The sequence below is a fragment of the Haplochromis burtoni genome, unplaced genomic scaffold (genome assembly GCF_018398535.1).
Source record: "Haplochromis burtoni strain Fernald_Lab_line unplaced genomic scaffold, NCSU_Asbu1 Contig_182, whole genome shotgun sequence".
NCBI lineage: Eukaryota > Metazoa > Chordata > Actinopteri > Cichliformes > Cichlidae > Haplochromis > Haplochromis burtoni.
In genome coordinates this window covers 1,103,428-1,129,309 of record NW_024582543.1, presented here as the reverse complement: position 1 = coordinate 1,129,309, position 25,882 = coordinate 1,103,428, and the positions used below count along the sequence as shown (strand labels likewise).

Here is a 25,882-nt window from a genome sequence, read left to right as displayed (position 1 = left end):
AAACACAAATTTCCTTAATTTCCGTACTTTTTGTGCCATATATGTATTCTGTATTTACATTTCTGTATGTCTATATTATCCTCTAGAAAATGTTAACAACTCTGGGAGGTGTGATTTGTACTGCAAACCTAGGCAGTACAAATCACAAATCAAACGTCATCAAGAAATGATATGTAAGAACAAATAACGTTTAGCAAGTAAATATAATTAACACTGGAAACACGGTATTGCATATCATGGGATGGCACATTCTTATTGATCATTTCCTTGATCATTATGTACAATGCAAGGGGAAAGAAAAGATTGAAAAGATACATTTCCCCACAACCCATTCATTACCTGTATGAATAATAATCGGCCAATGAACATTCTAGGAAAAGTTTCTTATTGTATTTTTTTACAGATACATTTTTGACTGTGAGTGCACCTTGCATTTTTTTCCCTCGGGGGGGGGAGAGGAGACTGTCGTTGTGTACATTAAACGCACAGGGTACTGTGACTTTAAAGGGGTGGTGGTTCACGGTGAGGTAGCAGATAGGTTTGATGTAGTCGTTAAGAACACCTCGTACATCCCGGACTGACTCTCCCTGTAAAGCAGCCTTGCCTAAATCACCGTCAAGACCGTCCAGAAAGCTGTGAGTGCCAGCCGCTGCACCCTGTCAGGAGCGATGGGAGGTACCGACGCCGCTATTTCTCTCTTTCGTGAGCGCATCACCATCAATTTCCAAAACAGCATCTGATCAGCATAACTCATTATGTTTTCTCCCGTGGCAGAGGCCGAGACGCGCCAGAAACTGCTGCGCAATGTGAAGAAGGAGGTTGGTGCATTTTATTTCATTTGCGCGCATCACATTTTATGTTTACGGGCGCTATATGCTCAGTGTGTGTGTGTGTGTGTGTGTGTGTGTGTGTGTGTGTGTGTGTGTGTGTGTGTGTGTGTGTGTGGTTATCGTTCATCAGGGCTGACTCCACCGTAGGCCTGTTTATGATAAAACTGACGGTTTATTTTACATAATGTGATTAGACGCAATTAGGCTGCCGGTGGGGCTGTGCAGGATACCGGTCTGTTTGTGACTGCTGGTGGACTGGCGTAAGATGGTGATGACGACGGTGGTGATGGTAATGATGACGATAATACTGATGATGTTGATGGTTTTATATTGTGGAAGAAACCCACCACAATCAGGAAGCCACGCACAGATTGTTTAAGCCTGTTTTCTGGCATATTCTTTTCAACCCACCGCCCTGTTAGTCAGAATTTAAAGGTGTGACCCAACCATCTGCTTAATTTGGCGTTTTTAATAGGTGCTTTTGCAGTAGCTTCTCTTGCTGCCATAATATAGGTTATGACAGCATAAATATGTTTAAATGTATTTGCAAATCAGTCAGAGAAAGCGGCACAATGCACCACCCTTATAAAGTGGACAGTGACTCCACGATTCCTCATGCAGGCAAAGAAATATGAAGCTTTTACTCAAGCAGGGTACTTCTAGACCCACTCTGTGTGTGTTCTCCCCCTCACCTGTGACTCATTGCCTCTCAAAAACCTAAGGCACTGATACAGGATCCTGCAGTAAGGAGTGGCTTAGCTGTGATATATAAATCTAAGAAAAACAAAAGCAAAACTGCATTTTAATGTTTCACTTTGCTTTATATAGATGGGTAATTAATACAAAGCGTGCCTTTCATGTTGTTTACTCATGTGAAGGCGAAGGACAGGACAGTCGTGAGGTCTGGTTGCAGCAGCAATAAATAACCCCTGAATTGTGAACATTCAGCAGAATTCCAGCACAATCATATTTAAGCATGGAAGTGATTTTCATCTAATTTCATGGGAGAATGTGTCTAGGGCACTGAGCATCAGTTTAAATTTAGTGCATTTTATTGCTTAATGATACGTTTCTTAGCAGCAGACGTGACTACTTTGTGGATCACGACCAAACAATAAACATTCAGAGAAAATGCCACGCTCAAAAAGTGTAGTCATGATCATGCTCATCTCAGTTTCTTTCTTCTTCTTTTTTTAACCTGATCATAATTGCAGCTATGACAACAAGCTTGTTCAAAAATATGACATTTATTAAAGTGAAATGGAGAGCAACATTGATTTTTTTTTTTCAAGGACAGTATATAAGTGTTATTTGAACTGAAAACACAGTTTTACAGTAATGTCTGTGGCTTTGTCGAGCTTGACCAAATAACCCCAGATGATGTCACTGAAGCTTTTCTCTCATTTTGCTTGTAGATCACTGTTTATGACACAAACATAGCTTTAAGGTGTGGGTGTTTACTTTATACAGTGCTATTACTAGGTTGATTATTGGAAACATATAATACAGGGAAGTTGGAAATTGACTCATACAATGGGGTAAAAAATGTAAATTTTTTTATCTGCTGCTTTGATTGTAGCTATATTGTAAAAGTGTGCTTATTGCAAACTTTGCAGTTTGGTATAGTGTGTTAATAAATTGTTAGTGAATTTATTTACATATTTACGTATTATTTAGATATATTTAGATTATTTAGACCGATTGGCGACCTGTCCAGGGTGTACAGGGTGCACAGAGCCTCTCAACCTACAACACATGAGACAGGCTACTTGCAACCCTTAATTGGATAAGCTAAAAAAAAAAAGTAGATGGATGGATGAATGTGTTTAGGAATGCAAGTAGAAAACATCAAGAAACAATTCCTTTTGGAATCACTAGAAAATGTAAACAAAAACTTGAAGGTTTGCTTTTACTGCTTACAATAAATCAGACAAATTGAGGAGATCAGAAATTGCATGTGCTTTACATGCAAAATCATTTGAAGTGTGAAGTGCACGTTGGATGTTGTACAGCACTTGCAATGGCTTTGTAAACTGCAGAAGATGAGGCTATAGTTTTGGTAGTTTTGGCAGCGTACATCAGCAGGATGCTATAACCTGCTTGTAGGAAATGTCTTATGTTGCCATACTGCTGCTTCATCATTACTTTTTCTAACATCACTCGCTTCTGTGCTTCTTGTTTTGTCTTTATCACCTTATGTAACTGTGTCAGACTGATTAAGACGTATCTGACGGTGAACTTCTCTCCTTTAGGTGAAACAAATTATGGAGGAGGCAGTAACGAGGAAATTTGTGCATGCAGACAGCAGCCATATTATATCCTTCTGTGGTAAATGTTTTTCTACTGCCTGCTTTTATTAGATATTTTATTACAATCCATTACTCAGTTAATATTGCAGATGACATGAACAATGTCTTTTCTTTTAGCTATAATCTTTACCTCCAACTAAAAAAGGTATTATAGGTTTTCTGTATTGTATCTAATCTAATAAAAGACATTCAGTTTTAAATAGTACAGTACCGTCCGCCACATCCATACTGACATTTACAGTACAGAATGACGGCTGACTTCACTTTGTGTCAAGCCATATCACCTCCTACGAGTTCATTCTCACAGTGCCCAAAGGTCCTGTGCAGTCTGTTCCTAATGATTTCTTTTCATTAGTCGCATCTATTTATAATCAATAAAGTAAAAGGATGAACCTTCAAAGGTGTTGATACTAACAAGGAGTGAGGCGTATATGATTCTCAACACTTATATCCTAGCAACTGTAGGCAGTGTTGACTTCAGCCTATTTCTCCTTGAGCTACCTGTGCTTGCTTTCGCCTGTTTCTGTAAAAGAAACATGAGACTGAGGCCTTTAACAAAAGGGAGTTGTACTGTGCTTTTTAGAGAAAAATAAAGCTTTAGGCCAAATACAAACATGTCCGCTTCAAATCCATAAAAGATGGATTAGATTAAGTTGAAATAAACAATGTATATATTGATATACCTATATGTTTTATATAAATACAAATCAAATATTTGCTAAGTCTCTGCATGTTTATGTGTGTTTGTATAGCTGTAGTGGAGGCGTGTGTGCTTCATGGATTGAAACGTAGGATTGCAGGCCTGCTGTGCAGTAATAAGGTTGCGGCACTCTTTATGAAGGTGGCAAAAAGCTTTTCCCCTGCTGCGGAGCTCTGTCACAAGGTCCAGGAGCTGGAACAGCTCATTGAAAACAGGTGAAACTTTTATCTGTGGGAGACCACAGACTCTTTCTTATAGTTATTTTCATATATATCGATATATAAACTCTTTTGTGCTATTTTTCATTCCTGTTTCATCCTGTTAGATTTTAAGAGCCTATGCAGACATCGTCTGTAAATTTCTTCTTTTGCTTTAGCAAGCAGAACAATTCCTCACTGAGTACTGACCGCAGTCGGCAGTCCAAGTTGGCTAACCTTCCTCCTCAAGCGCTGAAACACCTATGGATTCGAACTGCCCTGATGGAAAAGCTCCTAGATAAGATTGTCCTGTACTTAGTAGAAAACAGCAGGTAGGATTATCTATATTTTTTTTAATCCTTTTGAGGCTTTGGAATGTCTTTTCTTTTCAATGCCACAATTTTTTTTTTTTTTTTTTTTGCCATAGGCAGCTGATTTCTATGTATTGTAACTACCAAAGTTTTTAGGCTTCTTTCTCTCATGTGTTCTAATTTGTACCCTCTCTATGGTAATATTAATACATTATCTGTTTGCACAGAAGTCATCAAGAGCTGTGGTATGCAATGAGTAACATGGGGCTGAATTAAAAAACAGTCTTGGTGTTAACGCTATTTTCTTTCCACATGTATACTTGTGTTATTATTGTGTGCTTCAGTTCATTCTATGACAAAGAAGCCATGCTGATGGATCCTGTGGATGGACCGATTCTTGCATCCCTATTGGGTACTTTTTTTTTAAACTGTGCTGTCAGTTTATATAGCTACTTATTCGGATGTTTACTTTAAGCCCATTAACCTTGTTTTACAGTTGGCCCCTGTGCTTTGGAGTACACCAAGGTTAAGACTGCAGACCATTTCTGGACTGATCCATCTGCAGATGAGCTTGTACAGAGGCATCGTATTCACAGCGGTCACTGTCGGCAGGATTCCCCCTCCAGAAGACCGGCCTTGGTTAGACAGTCAATAAATTGAATGCTTCCTTGTAAAAACAACCAGCAGTAGGCTGTATGCAATTGTGTTTTCTTCTTCTCTTAATCCCTAACAGATCCAAAAGAGACAGTCCAGTGGTAGCATGGATGATCGCCCTCTTATGTGGGTGAGGGAATATGTTGAATCACTTCACCAAAACTCCAGAGCCACACTTCTGTTTGGGAAGAACAATGTCCTGGTCCAGCCGGTATGGATTTTCCTGTCCTTTTCAAAACAACCATACAAAACTAGTTTTATTTATTCATTTTAAGAGAGAGAAAATATTAAGAAAAGCTTGCTTACTCTGTGGGAAACGTGATGCCTCCTGTTAATTTGTTTATATGTAACTGATCTGAATACTACAGCACTAACATTTTGTTTTGTGTGTACAGAGAGATGACATGGAGGCCATTCCAGGCTACCTTTCTCTACATCAAACTGCAGACCTCATGACCCTGAAGTGGACACCAAATCAACTGATGAATGGCAATGTTGGGGAGCTGGACTCTGAAAAAAGGTCAGAAAAAAAAGAGCCCAATCTACTGAGACTTAAATATTGTGTTTACAAAGTTTATTCACTGACCAATATCCATTTGTGTTTCTCTCAGTGTTTACTGGGATTATGCTATGACAATTCGTTTGGAGGAGATTGTGTATCTCCACTGTCATCAGCAAGGTAACTCACCTATTAAAGTACTGGATGCAATGCAAAGTTGTGCCATTTAAAAATTAAATTTAGCCTGTTTCCCCTTCAAAGTTGTCACCTTATGCAGCATTGCAGTGCAGCCCCTTGTTTTAGATTATTCCCTGGAAGCCATATTTGTTCTTTTCCAGTGTGTCAAAATATAATTTGAATTTAATTTAGGGGGAAAGCACAAAGTTGCAGGGAATTCAGTGAGAAACCCAGTTAGAAGGGCATGTAGTAGGTGACATTTGTGTTGCAAAAAAACTTTGCGCAAGATGCGCTATGGTATGCTGGCAGGCTGAATGTTGTCCTTCAGATTGTACGATAAAACTGCAATGACAGTATGATCCTCAGGGAGGAGATTGTTATGGTTCACAACCCTGTGAATGTCTAAAAAAATACCAAGCATGCTCGCGGTCACACTTCTGACCTAATGTACTGCTGATGGGGTTTAAACACTGTGGGCTCTTCAAGCAAAAGCTGCTGGTTTGTATTTGGAGACTCATATCTCCTCTTCAGTGATCAGTAATACATAAATGGCTGATGAGTTTGTCACAGAAGGGGATTTTGTTTTCGTTTTGCTCACATTTGAGGCCCAGAGTAAATTAGGAGATGCATAAATGCACACAATCAGAACAAGACCATATCTTGTCATATCACCTCAATAGAGCAGTAGAGCTCTACTTATAGTTGAATAGGAGGCAGAGCCTTCAGCTTTCAGGATGCTCTTCTGTGGAACCAACTCCCAGTTTGGATTCAGGAGACAGACACCCTCTCTAATTTTTAGATTAGGTTTAAACCTAATGCTTTTTGATAAAGCATGTAGTGAAGGCTGGATCAGGTGACTCTAAATCCTCCCTTAGTTGCACTCCAATGAGTCTGGGCTGCTGAGAATTCCCATGATGCACTCATTTTATTTGACTCAGTGTGTGTTTATACAATATTCTGAGTTTAATCATTAGTTATTATTCACCTCTGGCTCTCTTTCACGGTGTTTTTTGTCCTGTCTTTCTCCCATCACCCCCACAGCAGATGGCTTTCCCCTCCCTGAGTCTGGTTCTGTCTGAGCTTTCTTCCTGTTGAAAGGGAGTTGTTCCTTCCCACTGTTGCTCAAAAGGGGTTGGCTGATTGTTAGGGCTTTCTCTGTCATATTGTATGGTCTCTACCGTACAATAATGTGCCTTGAGGTGACTGCTGTAGTGATTTGTTGCTATATAAATAAAATGGAATACAATTCAAAGACTTGGAGCACTCTAAAAAAAACCCCAGCTGTGCTAGCACTGGTCCAGAGGCGCATCGAGTGAAAATCGGCAAAAATTTAAATCAGATATGGTTTTTAATTTCCCAAATAAAGTCACACGAGTTTCACGAGTTATTTATTTTTTCTCCCACGTGTGGGTACCTCCAGTGAACAGTGGAGGCACAGTCGTTTTGGTGAGCCAGGATGGGATCCAGAGGCCTCCTCTACACTTTCCTAAAGGAGGCCATTTGCTCCAGTTTCTCACATGCTTAGAGACTGGCCTGCTACCTCATGGGCAGCTAGACCCGCCACTCTGGAATCAGAGAGGGAAGGTAAACGGGACACCTCTGCTCAAATAATTTTTCAACATTTCATGCAACAATATTTACTTTACCAATATTTATGATATATTTTCTTTCACATACTATTTCCATTTGTAGGGAAAGGTTTTCCCCAAACTGCGAAAGAGAAGTCCACATGATTCATGTGATTCTGTATCAGATAAGGAAGACGATGAAGCAACCGATTATGTGTTTCGGATCCTCTTTCCTGGCAATCAGATGGAGTTCAGTTAGTGCCTTTAATCTTTCTATTCTGCCTCCCTGAGATAATGCAATACAGAATCATCAAAGATTATATCTATAACTGTTCTAATTACTTTATATGTCATTTGACTTCAAACAGTTCACTTTAGATGAATCTGATGTTTCATCCAGGCATATATTCAGTGTTTGTCTTTGTAATTAAGTCCTTTCTAATGTGAAACTGTTACAGCCATAATATTTTTCCTCCTTGTTTAGTGTCCATGTCTCCATTTCACATTAAAGTCCCATTGACAATAAGGAGTCTTTGCAATTTGTATGCCACATCTGCATCTCCATCCTCTCTCTTGTTTGTTTGTTTTTTTTCACCATGTATTATCAGTTCTTATCATTTTCAGAAATTCATTTTAATATCCAAATCAGTTAGGGCTGCTCCTGGTTTTGCTTGCTTAATTGATTGTGATAATAGGAACAGTAGTAGTAAGGGACACTTTGCTGTGCAGTGGCCCCAGAGCTGATGGATCAGGGTGTTAATATGTGGCAACCAGCCCCCAGGAAGTCCTCCTGCTCCTCCTGCTCACAGAATGGCTCATCTGATGGCTCTCTGCCTAATGGCTGTAACCAAGAAAGGTAAGTATTTCCAATGGTCAGGCTGCAATCACCGTTCTGATTATTCCACCTGATAAAGTCTGAAATATTCTCACTTTACCAGGGCTCCCTTAAAGCTCCTTTGCGACACCATGAAATACCAGATAATCTCCCGTGCGTTCTATGGCTGTGAGTATAATCACATCTTCTTTGTGTTTGCAATTTAGGAATCACTCTGGTTGGGTTGTTCAGCAGATCAATAATTCATTACAGTGGTTGAAAATGAGAAGCCTTATCTCTCCTCTCTAGGGCTTGCATACTGTCGTCATCTGTCCACGGTCCGCACCCACCTCTCCGCATTGGTCAACACCACGATTGTTGACCCCAGCGTACCCTGTGATGCTCGAGGAGGCCTCTCTGTGGAGGTCTGGGGCAACTTCCTCAAAGACAGCTCTGTAAGATTTATACATGAACACCAAGCCATCACACAACGCCTAGTTGTCATTCGTTCCTGTGTGAAATGCCTCCTTTCATTAGTGAGCAATTTCAGTCTGACACAAAAGTAAAAATACTTCTCCTTTCAGGCCTATGAGGAAAAGGAGATACACAGACTGGTGTATTTTGGTGGGGTGGCCCCTTCACTCCGTAAAGAAGTCTGGCCCTTCCTGTTAGGACATTATAAGTTCAGCATGAGTGAGAAATGCCGGCGGGAGGTATTACTCATGTGCTTTAGTATAAAGATATATTCTCATGCCCCGATCTATTCTTTGCCAGTTATTTACACATGCTTATTGCTTCAGATTGATGAGCAAATGCGGTGCATGTACGAGCAGACTATGAAGGAGTGGCAGGGTTGCGAGGCCATTGTCCGTCAGAGGGAGAGAGAGAAACATGCCGAGGCACTCGCCCGATGCTCATCCGGAGCCAGCGTGGAAAGGGGACCCGTGCAGCGGGACTCCACCATCAGTACAGATGCAAGTTTGAACAAACAAAAAAATCCACATTATGTAACACCTACCACCTACTATTTCAAGAGTTGTGAGAAAATAACTTGGCTAACAGTTCTGCTGTTTTTGTCTCATGTGATACTCTGTCTCACTCCAGTCTTCTCTAAGTAGCAACTCAGATCAACAAAATACTCACTCACAGAGCGACTCCAGCAGCAACGCACAGGTAGTCCCTCTCTCATCATCATCTCCATAGCAATGATTTCTGATACGACACCATACCGGGCTTCATTTTTTTCCCAAGCATTAGCCCACTTACTACAACTTATATATGGTTTGCTGTTGTATTCTTGCTTTCCAAAGCATACCTTGTGAATCGCTGAAAGTAACGGCAGCGAAGCTGTTTTTGAGCAGGATTGCGATTTGGTTTAAGGTATTTTGAGGATAAATTGAGGTAAAAGGAATTAAGTTTTTCAAAAGATAATAAGCTAATGGCTCTACATTAAAGGTATGGATGTCTGTATCAAGTTTCATGGCAGTCCATCAGACGGTTGCTAAAACAATGCCACAGTAACAAGAAAAAACTGGGGGGATAAGTCATTAGGTTTCATCATGTAGGCGATAGTGTTAGTAAGATATTTCAGTCAGGGATAAAATAGTTAACCATCTGGCAGACTGACTTAGTGCCACTGTGCTATGTAGAGAAAAAAGCTTGCTATTTTATCATCAGTGTTTTTATCATGAGTGTCCTTCATTTTATTTAAAGGAGGCAGGAATTCAAGTTTATAATGCAACAAAAAAAAAGTTTATTGTGATTGCTGCACGTATGTAAGGATGCTCAAAGGATTAGAAATCACTACATGTCGTTGTGGTGTAATAAAACATTGTTAGCAATAATGTCAAGTGTTTGTAATTGGCATACTACTTTATAAAAAGCCTTTATTGATAATTTAGAAATCACTTACCACTCGTTTAAAGGATAAAGACTAGTCAAAGGGATTTCCTACAGCCTGAGAGCCCATAATTTGTTACCATTAGTGGTTTATAATGGATCTATAATGCATTAGAGATTTATTGACCATCAATGAAGCTTTCAGTTCATGCTTTTTAAAGTGTGCCTTATCATAGAGTGGGATTTTTATTTACAGTTTATAAACTAACACATGGGAAACCACTGTTGTGCTTTTAAAAACACTCAATCTCAGTAGTACTCGCTTACAATTTATCACATGTTCACTACTTTGGCTTCCAGGTATTTGAATCGGTCGACACAGTGGATCAGGCTGAGAGTGAGTCCAGAGCTGACGAAGAAGCACAGCACAGAGGTGCAGGCAAGGCCATCGAAAATGGAACCACAGACAAGCCACAACTTTCCTCCACCGACCCTGCCTCCAACGATCTGTCAAACCAACGTCCAGATTCAGACAGCTGTCATCCTGTAACTGAGTCTGCTGTTTCTCAGCAAACAGCAGAAAACTTAGAAGTCTGCAGTGAGGAACCTACAGCTGAGTCACAGCCTGTAAAGATTCAGCTCACAACATGTGAATCAGGAGGGGAGGATGTAAAGGACCCTGCAGCTGAGAGTGAGGCTGATGCACAAAAGAGGGAGACGATTTTAGAAAGCATAGTGGTTCAGGAGACAAAGAAATGTGAAGCTGAGCAAAAAGCTGAAGTAGAGGAAAAAGATCAAACGAAGCACGGGCTGTCAGGAGCTTCAAAAGCCACTGACACAGATATTAATTTGAAAGAGAATACTAATGTTCTAAAGCTGGAAACAGAGATTCATAATGAATATTTCCAAGCACCTCCGCTTGGGCAGACTTTAAGTCTTCAGCCACACAAGAGCAAAAGTCTGGAAGTTGAGCCATCTTGTCCACCTGCAGCAGAAAAAGATGCAAATCCGCTAAATGAAAAAAAGCCAGAGATTTCTAAGAAAAACGAAATCCCATTAAAAGTGATCAAGGCCTCAAACACAGACGCAGAAACAAAGGATGTTGAAGCAGCTGTCTGCGACTTTGTTGAAACCAAAAAAGCTACAGAGATTTCATTCGAGAAACCTGGTTCAAATTCTCCAGTCAGACAAGTGCTGAATGCTCTTCAATCAGCATCGCTTTCGTTGTCGTCTCAGTCCCGGCAGTCTCCAGACACAGCCGATTCGGATGACTCTCCTTCTGCGCTGGAAATGGAGGACATTCCTGCAGGGATAACATACGTGACCTCAGAGGACATCAAAACCAGGCCTTTGGCAGGGCTTGCTGCGCCCCCTGTCTCCCTGGCACAAAGAGAGAAAATGGCATCTGAGGATCTTGCCCTAGATCACCATCTGGACACAGCTTGTAATACCAGTCCTGAGGGCACAGATCTGGGCCTTTCAGAAGAGGAGCCCGAGATAGACAATGTGCTCACTGAACCAGAATCTGCAGAGGTGGGAGGAGTCACCAAATATGATGAGTCCTCAGAGGAGCAAACCTATTCTGTAAGTGTTACACACGGCAAACAGAACTTCAAAGGAAGTCTTTTAATCGTTATCATACAGTAACTGACTTCAGCATTGTTATTATTCCTGCAGCAAGAAACAATGGATATGTACTTGATCAATTTGCATCGTATTGACAAAGATGTCAGACGTTGTGATAGAACGTATTGGTACTTCACCACTGAGAATCTGGAGAAGCTGCGTAACATAATGTGCAGGTAAATGAATAATCTATATCCAATAATCTATATATGAGGTTTATTTTAATGCACAAGGTTGAAACGCAAAAATAAACATCTATTTCTATTTGCAGTTACGTCTGGCAGCATCTGGATGTCGGTTATGTGCAGGGCATGTGTGATCTGCTCGCTCCTCTGTTAGTTATCCTGGATGATGGTTGGTAAAACCTTTTAAGTACAATGTGTTTTTTACGGATGTGGGTTTTGCAGAGCTTCACATAATTTACTAGAGGAACAACTCGTAAATGTGTTTGGGGCTTTCCAGAGATCATGGCGTTCAGCTGCTTCACTGAACTGATGAAGAGAATGAACCAGAATTTTCCTCACGGGGGTGCCATGGACTCTCACTTTGCCAATATGCGCTCACTTATCCAGGTAAGTGGACATTTTTCCACACATACAATCATATAAACATTTTATAAACAGTGTAATTTTGCTGAATGGTTAAGCCTACTAAGATTGTTACAGCTTGCTGCTGATACTTAAATGTAGGCACACAAGAAGAGGTTTTCCTCACTGTCAGAGAGTAGAATAATTCTGTATACATCCTACATACGTACTTTAAGGTTATAACATCTACATCGGTCCACCTACGTCTACAAGCAGGCCAACAGATTTTATACAGTACACAATCACTGTTGATTTTTCAAATCAATTGGCTAAATCTGATCACAGAGTGTAGTGCTACTTCTATCAGCAGTCACATTATGAGTAAACACTAGTAAAGACTTTTTAGTGTAACCAGCGGTTTGCACCTTGATTTAAAGCCTCTGTATTTACATTCAGTGTATTTTGATTGCAAAGTGTTTTTGTCTCATGCTTTCAGTCATATGTTTTTGTTTAACTTCAGATACTTTGCTGTAAGATGAATAGGTTAAATTATAAGTTGTATCATTGTCCATATACTCATTGACACTGTGTGTTTTAATTTAATTATGTTATAGTTTTGGAACCTTGGATCACAGCATTTGCAGATATGAAAAAGACTTGTTTGATTTCTAACCTATTGTACCTGTTATGAGCTATGGTGAAAATACCAATATGCTTAAAACACATATTAATGAATTTACCAAATATGTTTATTTCATACAGTATAGTAAAATAGAAATTAATACACATGATATATGGGTTGTAATAGTGTCTTATTATGAAGTAAAAATGTTTGTGTTCCCTTGTCTGTAGTGAATATAAGTTGTATTTATTTCTACCACTTAGTTAGACTACCCACAATATAAGTGATTTCTCTGTTCCCCTTTATTACCCAGTTATTTCTTTGTTTCTTATTGCTGTATTTTCTTCCAGCAGCAGGGATCCAGTAGTGTAGTATGGGCTGAATTATAACAAAAATGCATGCATACAGGCGTAGGATAATGATAACATTATATTGTTCTTACATATCACAGATCCTGGACTCTGAGCTGTTTGAACTGATGCAACAGAATGGAGACTATACCCACTTCTACTTCTGTTATCGCTGGTTTCTTCTTGACTTCAAGAGAGGTGATGCGAAACGCAGGCCTCATATTGTTTGCTTGAATCGACCGTGACTTTCTCGTGACAGCGAATATAATCTGATTTGTCGGTCTTTTCTGAACAGAAATGGTCTACGATGATGTGTTCTCTGTGTGGGAAACCATCTGGGCAGCCAAGCACACCTCCTCTGAGCACTTTGTGCTCTTTATTGCTCTGGCACTTGTGGAGATGTATCGAGACATCATCCTGGAAAATAACATGGACTTTACAGACATCATCAAGTTCTTTAATGGTAAGAAAAGCGAGTGAAGCAATGCTAAAGGAAAAACAATCAAGTTTACCAGTATTCACTTGTAATCAATGTTAACATTAAAATAACTAAGCAGCTGGTTAAAGCGAAGTGCAGAGATTTCTATAAAAATCTGTTTTTTATTTTGTGACTTTTATTGTGAAATATCAGTATTTACTGAATATTAAAGGAACGCTAAATCTTTTAATATTATCAGTGTTCATAATTGTATCTGTAATTTTTTTCTAAATATATTTTTTCTTCTCAGAAATGGCCGAGAGACACAACGTCCCCCAGGTCTTGATGATGGCCCGAGACTTGGTCCACAAAGTGCAGACGCTCATAGAAAACAAGTGATGCAGGATGCTGCTGGTTAACACCCACAATTCTTTTGTGCTAACCTGTCTCAGAGATAACAACCGAACCACGTTATTGTCGTATATTCCACAGAAAAGGAAATGATGTAAATGAAAAGCGCCGACAAGATAACCGATCATTAAAGCTGCTTGTTATTCAAAGGTAGTTGTAAAACAACTTCTCACCACTTGCTCCTCTCTGTTTTTGGGAGATGCAGTTATTGCCAGTAAAGTTATTTTTAAAAGTGTTTTTGGTCACTTAGTGAATGTACCCTTGTTGAAACTGCTTCAGGATGTTGTTTATTTTGCCTTAAAATTTGCTATTTTTTCAGGGATACAGCAACCAAATTCTTCACTGCATTGATATTCTCCCTAATGCGTTCGGTTAAGTTATGCATCTTGTATACACTTAAATATATTTTCAGTATTGTCATTTACTTAGCTGAAATTGTAGCTGCCATGGTTAAACATTTTGTGATACACTTGAATAGTTTTTTTTCAGTGATGTACCTGGCGTCACGGGATGATTTGCAAACGTTGCAGGGTTCTACCGGCTGGCTTATCTGATGTTAAATAGGTGTTTGCCTCTGATGCACACAAGATTGCAGGATATGCAGACCTGGATTCTGTGTAGCACCTCGTAATTGCACATAGTTTCCATATACTGTATCACAATTTCCTCTTTCAGCTGGTCACGCTCTCATAGTCTCCTCTCCTGTCTCCCACCTCCTCTATGCATTAGTTAAAATGATTTAACTGTTGTCTCTTATCCCAGTTAGTATTCCTCCTGCATGCTGTCATTGAAAACCTCCTTCTTCTTCCCTTAAACTACACAGTGCTGCTCAGGCTGAACACGTCAGCTATCGTTTTCATAAAATCAAAGGATAAAGACTGGTTAAAGGGATTTCCCACAGTCAGAGGTTTCTTCCTGTTAAAAGGGAGTTTTTCCCTCTCACTGTCTTTCTTTAATTTACAATGTAAAGTACGTTGAGGCAACTGGTGTTGTGGTTTGGCGCTACAGTGGGGCAAAAAAGTATTTAGTCAGCCACCGATTGTGCAAGTTCCCCCACCTAAAATGATGACAGAGGTCAGTAATTTGCACCAGAGGTACACTTCAACTGTGAGAGACAGAATGTGAAAAAAAAATCCATGAATCCACATGGTAGGATTTGTAAAGAATTTATTCGTAAATCAGGGTGGAAAATAAGTATTTGGTCAATAACAAAAATACAACTCAATACTTTGTAACATAACCTTTGTTGGCAATAACAGAGGTCAAACGTTTACTATAGGTCTTTACCAGGTTTGCACACACAGTAGCTGGTATTTTGGCCCATTCCTCCATGCAGATCTTCTCGAGAGCAGTGATGTTTTGGGGCTGTCGCCGAGCAACACGGACTTTCAACTCCCGCCACAGATTTTCTATGGGGTTGAGGTCTGGAGACTGGCTAGGCCACTCCAGGACTTTCAAATGCTTCTTACGGAGCCACTCCTTTGTTGCCCGGGCGGTGTGTTTTGGATCATTGTCATGTTGGAAGACCCAGCCTCGTTTCATCTTCAAAGTTCTCACTGATGGAAGGAGGTTTTGGCTCAAAATCTCACGATACATGGCCCCATTCATTCTGTCCTTAACACGGATCAGTCGTCCTGTCCCCTTGGCAGAAAAACAGCCCCATAGCATGATGTTTCCACCCCCATGCTTCACAGTAGGTATGGTGTTCTTGGGATGCAACTCAGTATTCTTCTTCCTCCAAACACGACGAGTTGAGTTTATACCAAAAAGTTCTACTTTGGTTTCATCTGACCACATGACATTCTCCCAATCCTCTGCTGTATCATCCATGTGCTCTCTGGCAAACTTCAGACGGGCCTGGACATGCACTGGCTTCAGCAGCGGAACACGTCTGGCACTGCGGGATTTGATTCCCTGCCGTTGTAGTGTGTTACTGATGGTGACCTTTGTTACTTTGGTCCCAGCTCTCTGCAGGTCATTCACCAGGTCCCCCCGTGTGGTTCTGGGATCTTTGCTCACCGTTCTCATGATCATTTTGACCCCACGGGATGAGATCTTGCGTGGAGCCCCAGATCGAGGGAGATTATCAGTGGTCTTGTATGTCTTCCATTTTCTGATGATTGCTCCCACAGTTGATTTTTTCACACCAAGCTGCTTGCCTATTGTAGATTCACTCTTCCCAGTCTGGTGCAGGTCTACAATACTTTTCCTGGTGTCCTTCGAAAGCTCTTTGGTCTTGGCCATGGCGGAGTTTGGAGTCTGACTGTTTGAGGCTGTGGACAGGTGTCTTTTATACAGATGATGAGTTCAAACAGGTGCCATTCATACAGGTAACGAGTGGGGGACAGAAAAGCTTCTTACAGAAGACGTTACAGGTCTGTGAGAGCCAGAGATTTTCCTTGTTTGAGGTGACCAAATACTTATTTTCCACCCTATTTACGAATAAATTCTTTACAAATCCTACCATGTGAATTCATGGATTTTTTTTTCACATTCTGTCTCTCACAGTTGAAGTGTACCTCTGGTGCAAATTACTGACCTCTGTCATCATTTTAAGTGGGGGAACTTGCACAATCGGTGGCTGACTAAATACTTTTTTGCCCCACTGTATATGAATTGGATTGAATTGAAAGCAGCACAGCTTTACCAGATTTAGCTTCCATGCGATATAGAGAGTCGTGGTCGTAATTCTTCTGCTGGTGGTTATTTCAAAGAGGTAGTTAGCTGGTGGCAGTTTGTGCTTCCTTCACATGCTGCACTTCCCTTTTTCACTTTCACTCTTAAACTCTGTCTCGCCCTGATGAACTTGGTTGTCATGGCTTTAAAGCGTGTCAAATTGTTTCTGTGTGCCAAAAACCCCCAAAGGCAGCGAATAGTTTAATATTTCCCGGACATTTCTCTTCATTATTATCACTATTTCACTGCTGCTCAGAATGTCAGAGCTCTAACTTCAGCTATGAGGAAAGTGCGATCTTGATGATAAGCTTTTTACTTTTAAATGAATGGTAGCTGGTCAGTGGTATGTAGCCATGTAGATAATGATGATTTTGTCAGTTCATTTTTTTGCTGCAGTCATAGTGGATTTCATTTGTTTAGCCTTAAGACGAGAAATGATTAAGAGCTCGGGAGTATACGTGTAAAGGTGAATATCTTAAGATCTCGGCAGATAAACACAAGATACTCTATATAGCTCGATACCGAGAGAGGCAAGTCAGAAAATATGATTTATTGGTGCCACTTACAGTTACAAAATAGCCAAAACACACACGTCTGTTTCACTGTGGCTTAAATTCCAGTGTTTTAATATCACTGCTAATGTGTCTACATATGATCTTGCCTGAGTATTGCTGTTTGTGTATTGCTGTTTGTTGTCAGAAGATTTACAGTATACAATGTGTTAAGAAGAAACTGACTTACTTTACAAAAAAACAACAACCCCTAAGCTAGTACTTATTTATTAAATGCAATACAATGTCTGTATATGGGCCTGGTCTGATTATAATGAAGCAAAAGCTAAAAGTATGCCAATGGAAATAAATATATTTTTATTTTTTCTGTCTTCTAAAATGGTCACTGAGTATACTTAATTTATTGTGTATTAAAAATCTTATATTTTGCATTTAAGGTGCCCTGCGTGTTCTTTCTGGTTAAAAGAGCTTTGATCAAATCAAATCAAATCACTTTTATTGTCACATCACATGTGCAGGTACATTGGTACAGCACATGTGAGTGAAATTCTTGTGTGCGAGCTTCACAAGCAACAGAGTTGTACAAAATACAATAATGTAAACTTCAGATCTTCAGATTATCTTGTGTAAAATTGTTTGTAATAATAACCACTTTAGATCGTATTTTTGATCCTGATTCTTTGTTCTGGTGCCTTATTTGCGTGTCTGAAATAGGGTCAGTTTGTTTCAAGTCTGCCTAAAAACAACACCCAGATGCTTACAGGTAGTAGGCATACCTTCAGGGGTCTAGTGGAGTACACGACTCAAACTCAGCCGTCAGCAAAAGGGGGGCCGACATGACTGATCAGTGTATCTATTGATTGTAGATCTTGACAATGCCACGCCTGCCTTGCCATGAATTTTCTTGACTTATTTAAATGTTGTTTTTCTCATCTAGGGAAATAATTCTATCATCATGTACTTCTGTTGGCTTCTGGCTGAGCTAGTCAGCACATTCCTTCTTTATAAGAGTGTACAGGATGGTTTGGCCAGTCCTAATGCTTTTGCTATCTCTCTGATAAATTTGTTTGAGTTAAAACTCAGATAATTGGATGGAACCGTAGTTTGCTCACCTCAATGGACCCAGCACTGACGTCCTGGATGGAGGAAGGTAATAAAGCTCTTTAGGTAAAGTCAGATCAGCTGCGCAACTACCCAACTTAAAACTGTCACGTAATCCTTGGAGAAGAAAAGATGGTACTGGGATTTTTTTTTTTTATATGTATGTTAAGCTGCGTTAGAGGTCCAGCATGCTCCATTAAACCAAACTATTTCAATATCAGCATTGATTTAGTCATTGGAAGCACAGGTCTAATAAAGTAACCTCAGGAATAATCATATTATTGCATACGTTTTCTTTATTTAAAGGTTATTCAAAGGTTATCACCCTAACTAATCGACTAAGCAAATAGACTACTGGCATAGATGTGACTGGGAATAAAACCGCAAGAAAAAAGGAATAGTTGTCCTTTGTGTCTTTTTCATGCTATCCAGTTCATTATTCTAGTTTGGGCAGAAGCTGAATAGACAATTTTTCAACTTTGAACTGTTGATTTCTTGGAATCTACTCCATATTTTTTTTCTATATAAATTATTACTGCAGATTAAAGAAGGGAAATGTCTTCACTTTAAGTACAGAAAAAAAATGTTAAAGAAACTGTCACAGTAAAAGTTTGCATTTTATTGGTAAAGAAAAAAAACCCAAAAACGATAGAGATGCATACAAATTATAATCTACATTTAGACCACCTCGGTCAGCGGCCTACACGTACAAAGAAAAACCCGAAAACAACCCCAAAGGACAATTAAGTCTCACAGTCAACGTGTTACACTAAAAGGGTTCACTAATTTTACTATACTGATTAGTTTTATGGGTTCTTGGTTTGGCCAAACAGAAAACGCACCCTTTCATACTTAAAGCTACTAAGATGTGACACATGAAAAATAAAATTACGTCAATTCAAGAAGCAGGACTGCAGAAATGTGTACTTTGTTTTAAATGTTTGACATCGCACTCCCGAATTTCTTTATAAAAGAAACCTCCAATATGTTACATAATGGTCAAATGGTTATCTCACAAAAAGTTAACACATAATTCTGTTTCCGGATAACGTATGGGTGTTTAACAAACAAAAAAACTCCCCCTAAAAACAAGACTGTGGGGAGGAGCAGGTTGTTCAGGGGTTCCTGACCATGGAATGTTTTTAATCAAGAAATAAAAATGGTGTGTGCTATGAGGAGGCCTGAGGTTTTTAAAAAACAAAACAAAAACAAAAAAAATAAAATGTAGAATTACAAAAACAAACCACAAAAAATAATCATCCAATTCCTCTAAATGATGCGACTTTCTACCGATAATGACGAGGTGGTGGGCTGTGGTGTGGCGGAAGGTGTCTTCTCGGAGGTGGGCTATGCCGTGACATAGCATGGCGTGGGGGCGACTGGTAGCGCGCAGGGGGAGATCTTCTGTTATAGTAAGGAGAATAGCGACCTCTGGATCTGGAACGGGATCGTGATCGATCCCAGTTGGGAGTACCTCTTTCCTCATACACACGGATATAAGCCGTCTCCCCCTAACAAGAAATAACGAAAGAATTACACGACATCAGCTGCAGTTTATCATCAGAGGAACGATTAAATCTCACCATCACTAACACTAACCTGATGTGAACGGAACTCTGTCCCATCCAGTCTACGCAGTGCATACTCCATGTCCTCTCTACGGAGAAATTCCACTACACCCTCTCCGTCACGCTGCACATCTGCAAAACAGACATCTCCTGCTTCCCGCATGTGATCCTTCAGATCCTGCCAGCTTCCAGATGGTGGCAGTCCTGGAACAGGAAATGACTAAATGATGGTGTGGACAAAATATACTTCCCTGCTTAAATTTACCTGACACTTTAAACCTAAAATCTTAGCAGGAAAGGGTTTCATTATTTCTCCAAAGTGCAACTCTTTCTTTAATTCATTATTTGTATACAGTCTGACCTTTACACCTCTTGAAACCTAAAGAAGATGGAGAAGTGGAAGACTTTGCATTTCCCCTGCCTTTAAATTTCTAAAAATGCCAGGAATGACACAACCTGGTTAATGTTAAAACACTATAAAGCTAAGACCTGGATTTGTGGTCTGTCTAAGGTGTTACCTATTCAGCACCAAGTGTTAATTTACACTGTCTTTAATCATTAACACTTTCCATGCACAGCAGTTACTTATTAATGCCAAACCCACAGTTGAAAATACTGAGATGGTCAATCATCCTTATAACCAGTAGGAAAAAACTAATTGACTTTTTCAAGTCTCCTGACTGATAAGTCCACCCACTTCTCCACCCAGTGTTTTAGGTGAACTACAGAAACATTTGACAAAGCACATAACATAATTAATGATACACAATGACAAAATGACACCTACCATCACTATAGCCGGTGTTTGGGGTTACTCAGCCAACATGACCGGTTTCACTTTACTGTTTTGATTTTCATGACCTCATCCACTTAGTCCCTTTGACTTCCAATCCGCCATGAGAGAGAGAAACATATCTGCCTATGACTCATGACGTCCTCAACTAGTCCCCTTGTCCTCCAGTCCGCCATGAGAAAGAGAGAATGATCTGCCTACGACTCATGACGTCCAGCTACCAGTCCCCTTGTTCTCCAGTCCGGCATGCGAATGGGAGAAAGTTATCTGCCTAAGACTCCTATGTCCACTTTCCTACCAGTCCCCTTGATTTCCAGGCCGTACCGAATGAGAGAGTAATATTAATTGGCTACGACTCATGGCGTCCACCTACCAGACACTATGACCCGGAATTCAGATCTTCGAGTTGGGGGTCCAAACCTTCCTCTAGGTGCTCCTCCACCACCTCCCATTGGGCCAGGTTTAGAACGGGGATACTCCACACGCAGCTTGGAGTCCCCATATCCATATCCATTCCTTCCATAGACCGCATCATCTGCATCCCTAAGAGAAGAGAGCAAAGAACTCCTTACCAAAGTACGCCTAGCGGACAAAGGTTGGATATCTTGTCTCCATCCATTCCCTGCCGGCAGTCACTGGAGACGATATACCACAAAATTTATGGTGTCCAACAAGGAGGAGTGTGATTCGAGTTGCCAAAAACCATCCGCAAAACTCACCGTGGGTCTTCAAATCGGACGAAGGCAAAAGGGATAGTGCCTCTATTGTTCTTCAATTCTATTTCACGAATTTTTCCATATTTGTAGAAGAGATCCTCAATGTCTCTCTCCTGGACATCCATGGGAAGATTCCCCACATAGATCCGACCATCAGACATGTTGGCTGAGTAGGCGACACTGCTGACACAAAAGAAGGGGGGCACCTGCAGACTTTTAGAGATCACTTCTTGCTTTCACAAATAGCTGTGGAAGTGGTCCTTAATCATATTCCTAGTCCCAATCCAAAACTTAGTCCATCCGCAGACAATTCCTTAATTTACACAAGAATAAAGCTTTAAAGAAGGGATGAAGCCGTGATAGAAGTAAATGATGGGCTCAAGGAAAAAAAAAAATGGCACAGGACTTCGGATCCAAGCCTGAAAACTTTAAAAACACAGTGTAATGAATGTCCAACCATTTCAGTGATTACAGATCTGTTCTCTTTAAAGTGAGATTATAAGCATACTGTGGGAAAAAAATTTACTTCAAAAACAATCTTTTCTATGCCTTTAACCTTTTTGTTTTGTTTTATGTGGATTAAGCTAGCATGCAATTCTGTGTGTACTAAAAAATGTATTTTGCAAAACCTTTTAAAAAATGTCTTTATATTTTTCCTTGGAAAATAGGAAATATGTGCCAACCTAAATGGAAATTTCAAAACCGTATACAAGGCAAAAATGTCTGTAGAATTCTAATGACCTTGAAAGTCAATATTTGATATGACCAACTTGATCCTTGAACACAGTCTGAACTCTCTGAGGGATGTTTTCTTAAAGTAGTCTTCAGGAATAGTTCTCTAGGCTTCTTGAAGGACATTCAAAGCTCTTCTTTGGATGTTGGCTGCTATTTATTCCATTCTCTGTGAAGATGATCCCATACTTCTTCAATAATGTTGAAGTCCAGGCTCTGGAGAGGCCAGTGTGTTTTTCTGTCCAGGTATGTTTTTACTGCATTGGCAGTGTGTTTGTTATCAGTGTCATGCTCAAAAATGAAGCCGCTAACAATCAGCTGTTTTCTGATTTTACGTTATTTTCTGTGTTTATCATTTCACAAATTTTTCAAAGAACTCCAGCCAACACCACTGGCTGAAATACAGCTGCAAACCATGACAGAGCCTCCACTATGTTTTACAGATGGCTACAGACACTTACTGTTGATGGACTGTGACATCCTCCTTTCAACCAAAAACTTCAAATTTGGATTCCTCGCTCCAGAAGACCTGTTGCTACTGATTTTTAATCCAGTCCTTGTGTAATTTGACATACCTCAAACTCTTTCTCCCCTTTCTCTTTCCCCCTGTATAAGAATGGCTTCTTACAGCCATCCTTCCACTGAGACCATTTCTGTTGAACCTTCAGTGAACAGTACATAGATCACCTGAAGGTCCAGATGTATCTTTCAGGTCTGACACAGTTCTTTGGTGGATGGATTTCTTCAAGACATGACCTTCAGATCCTGTAGATATACATATTTGGTGGGGGTAAGATTTGCCACTTCTTTGGCCCTCCAGTTTCCTCTCTTTTTTAAATGGACACACTGAACACCATGCACAAATTTCAACTAAGAGCTCTTTGGTAATCACTTTGTTGGTGCCTAGATACTATTTCATGTCTGTCAAACTGTGTTATTGTTGGTGTTTTTCATGAATTCAACAAAAGAAATAGGAACACCTGTGTTTTAATGACATGCTGATATAATACAGTGTCAAAAATACAATTTTAAACTGCTTCTTTGTTAAGTGTATTGTTATCCATAGACATAACACTATTCAAAGAAAAACACTGACTTTCAGAAAACCTGGAGGACTATTTCTCAAGACCACTTTAAAAATTACAAGGAAGTCTAGCTCAAAGCAAAATATAAAGAAATGATGGGCAGCGCAACACTTTCTTATATTTCTACTTGTAAAAAAAGGGAGCCAATAATATGAAAATTGTTTGACGCTTAGTTGGGAGGGCACACCTCCAAAGCAGCACAACAATATGGAAAACGCATAAGAAAACTGTTCCAGCTTAATGCAGCTCAGTGACTACAACCATGCTATGAAGGTAGGTGATAAAGACACATATAGAGCACTCACTAGTTGCGCTCCATATGACATGCAAAATAAATGGTGGATGAAACTAGTTAAAAAGCTCCGTTTCTATTTTATTAGGTTACAACACTCCAAAGGGTCCTGATGAGCAGTTATGCTATCTTTTCACTTCAACTTTCTCAGGAAAGCACCACGCCACCGGCTGTTGGTCTTACATTTGACATATACTGTGTAACAACTAGTCTATTGCAGTGCTGCTGCTGGCACCTTGTGGCAATAGACACACAGTTTGAATCATGTAGTCCGTGATCTATGACGGCAGCTCACTGGAAAAAGGCTAAAAATTCAGATTGTTGCTTTTACACCAATAAGTGCTGTATTTTTGCCCATACTATCACAAACATAATTATTACAAAATTACTTTGAAAAATCGCAATATTATCATGAGACTGTCGCCGTCCAATGTGCATTATTCCAGACTGACACTACTATTACATTTTTCTGTAAACTCAGGCTGGTGATTTTAAAAGCTGCCGCATAAAATTTACATACAAACCCAGCATATTGAAACAAAATGTAATATTCATAAAAACGGTGTTTTGGTGGCTGTCATACAGCTGCTAACAGGTGTTTTCCGTACCCTATACGTTTACCTGGACTTGAAGGCGTTTCCGGGGCCTTGAAAACCCCGTTTAATCGAGCAGTTGCTGAACCTACCAAACCTGTTTAACGTCCCATAGCTGAACAACTGCGATCTGACCTCAATTTAATCTAAAATTCGAGAGCTCCTGGTTAGCATTACCGCTTAGACACTACAGTCCAGATTCGTTCCAGCCATTCAAATTTGGCTTTGCCCTAAAATATCACAGTGGCTACTGCTAAAGTAGTCATAGCTATTGTTAGCAACAGGCGGCTGTAAACGAGGGGTTGCTTACATTAAAAGCAGTTCAGGTATTTTCCTTTCTTTCTTTTGTTTTTTTTTTAAGTCTTGTAACACGGCCTCTGGAGTCGACCCATTCAACTTGACCTTTATATCTAGAAACTAACCCCTAGCTTATAATTTGCACACCAGCAATTGCGAAACCAGCGCAGTCCCTTTGTTGGTAACGTAAGGTCGATCAGCGAGTCAGGCTAAAAAGACTCTGGGTCGGCTACAATTTGCTAATATTTATCGCTTTCAGAGAGCGCATAATAAATGCATATGGTAAAAAAAACAAACTTAAATTAATAAATGTCTCTGATTACCTTTTAGAGCAGGTAAATGTGCCTGTTTGTAGAATTAATGCAACCAGTTAGCACACTCTGCTGCTTCCGCGTAAGTTAGCACATTTACGGGAGATGGCTGCGTTCTTCTTCTACAGCTTTTGATTTCCGGCAGACAGTAGCCACTGTTACATCATTGCTGCCCCCTGCTGCTGGGAGAAGTTGTGGTGACGATCAGTGAGCAGCAGCCGAGCGTTACAATAATGTTTGCTTTGAGAGGGTTGTTGGAGCAGTAGAGAGAAGATTAGAAGAACACGTGCGCGGTGTCTTTGTGGACCTAGAGGAAATATATGATAGAGTGCCAAGACAGGAGTTGTGGTAGTACACAGGAAGTCAAGAGTGGCAGAAAAAATATATATATGTGAATATGCACTTGACTTTATAGTTGGTCTGAGACTTACTAAAACAAACAAACAAACAAACAAACAAGAAAAGGAAAATAAAATAATCAATTTTTCCCCTAACCTTAATTTTGAGTTATAAAGTCAAGTTTTGAGATGACCAAAAAAAACAAAAAACAAATAAGCTTTTATACGAAACTGAGAGGGACTAAAATTGAGAACACTGACTGCTTTATTTTGTAACACAAACTAGTTCTCATTTCTATCCTCTGAATTAAAAGTTCATTATTAATTTAATTTTAATAGAGAGAGAGAGAATATCAACTTAAAATCTAGAAAAATTTTCACATTACATAAAAGCTATAAACTGATTTGCACATCATAGAGTGAAATAAGTATTTGATCTTCAAGAAAACACAAGTACCTGGTGGTGTTGCTAAGCAAGGAGATAAAGCGTTTCTTATAGCTGGTCACCACATCTGCACACATCTCAGGAGGGATTTTGGTTGACTTCTCTTTACAGAAACATTTAGGTTTCTTGGCAGGTGTTTGCAACTTGAAGCTTCAGCGTCAAAGATTTTCTACAGGATTTAGGCTGGCTACCCCCCCCTTTCTTTTCATGTAAGATTTTATGGTACATGCCCACCCCTCCAGTGGCCCCCTCCATGCAGCAAAGTCATCCTGTAATCCTTAGCAGAAAAACAGTATGTTTCCACCTCGATCCTTGATTGTGGGTCATACTTTCTCTTCCTCCACACACAGTGGGCTGAGTTAAGTTTGGTTTCATCTGACCGCAGCACTTTCTCCCAAGCCTTCTCTGACTCCTTAAGATGTTCACTAGCCTGCACATGTGCCTTGTTCTGCAGGGGGACCTTGCTGGTACCATACAGTGTTATCAGTATTACCATGGTCACAACTGCCTTCAGATGATTAACAAGCTCCTCCCATGTAAATGGCCTGCATTTGTATAGCGCTTTACACTA

General features: G+C 40.0%; 2 protein-coding genes across 7 annotated transcripts; one reads left to right on the top strand and one right to left on the bottom strand.

Moving 5' to 3' along the window:
* Positions 1–487: 487 nt before the first annotated feature.
* Positions 488–14,911, top strand: sgsm1b (small G protein signaling modulator 1b). 2 transcript variants are annotated; one of them, XM_005934700.3, is made up of 25 exons: positions 488–675; positions 775–818; positions 3,083–3,158; positions 3,892–4,054; positions 4,216–4,368; positions 4,692–4,759; positions 4,844–4,986; positions 5,081–5,212; positions 5,397–5,521; positions 5,613–5,680; positions 7,098–7,261; positions 7,370–7,499; positions 7,975–8,101; positions 8,184–8,248; positions 8,369–8,514; positions 8,644–8,772; positions 8,860–9,033; positions 9,164–9,232; positions 10,259–11,482; positions 11,576–11,700; positions 11,796–11,878; positions 11,987–12,096; positions 13,125–13,221; positions 13,319–13,486; positions 13,752–14,911. In XM_005934700.3, the coding sequence occupies exons 1-25, from the start codon at positions 669–671 to the stop codon at positions 13,838–13,840; spliced, it is 3,879 nt and encodes a 1,292-aa protein (XP_005934762.1). In that variant the 5' UTR covers positions 488–668; the 3' UTR covers positions 13,841–14,911. The 2 variants fall into 2 exon arrangements, with proteins under 2 accessions (XP_005934762.1, XP_005934761.1); XM_005934699.3 differs by lacking the exon at positions 488–675 and having other exon boundaries at positions 756–818.
* A 3,828-nt stretch (positions 14,912–18,739) lies between these two features.
* On the bottom strand, positions 18,740–25,479 carry srsf9 (serine and arginine rich splicing factor 9). Of its 5 annotated transcripts, none has more exons than XM_005934696.3 (6): positions 25,324–25,479; positions 24,541–24,835; positions 21,222–21,401; positions 20,876–21,045; positions 19,741–19,913; positions 18,740–19,652 (listed from the first exon to the last, which is right to left on the bottom strand). In XM_005934696.3, the coding sequence occupies exons 3-6, from the start codon at positions 21,377–21,379 to the stop codon at positions 19,428–19,430; spliced, it is 726 nt and encodes a 241-aa protein (XP_005934758.1). In that variant the 5' UTR covers positions 21,380–21,401; positions 24,541–24,835; positions 25,324–25,479; the 3' UTR covers positions 18,740–19,427. The 5 variants fall into 5 exon arrangements, with proteins under 5 accessions (XP_005934758.1, XP_042081696.1, XP_005934760.1 ...); XM_042225762.1 differs by having other exon boundaries at positions 21,222–22,715; positions 25,324–25,478; XM_005934698.3 differs by having other exon boundaries at positions 21,222–21,644; positions 25,324–25,478.
* Between the last annotated feature and the right edge of the window lie 403 nt (positions 25,480–25,882).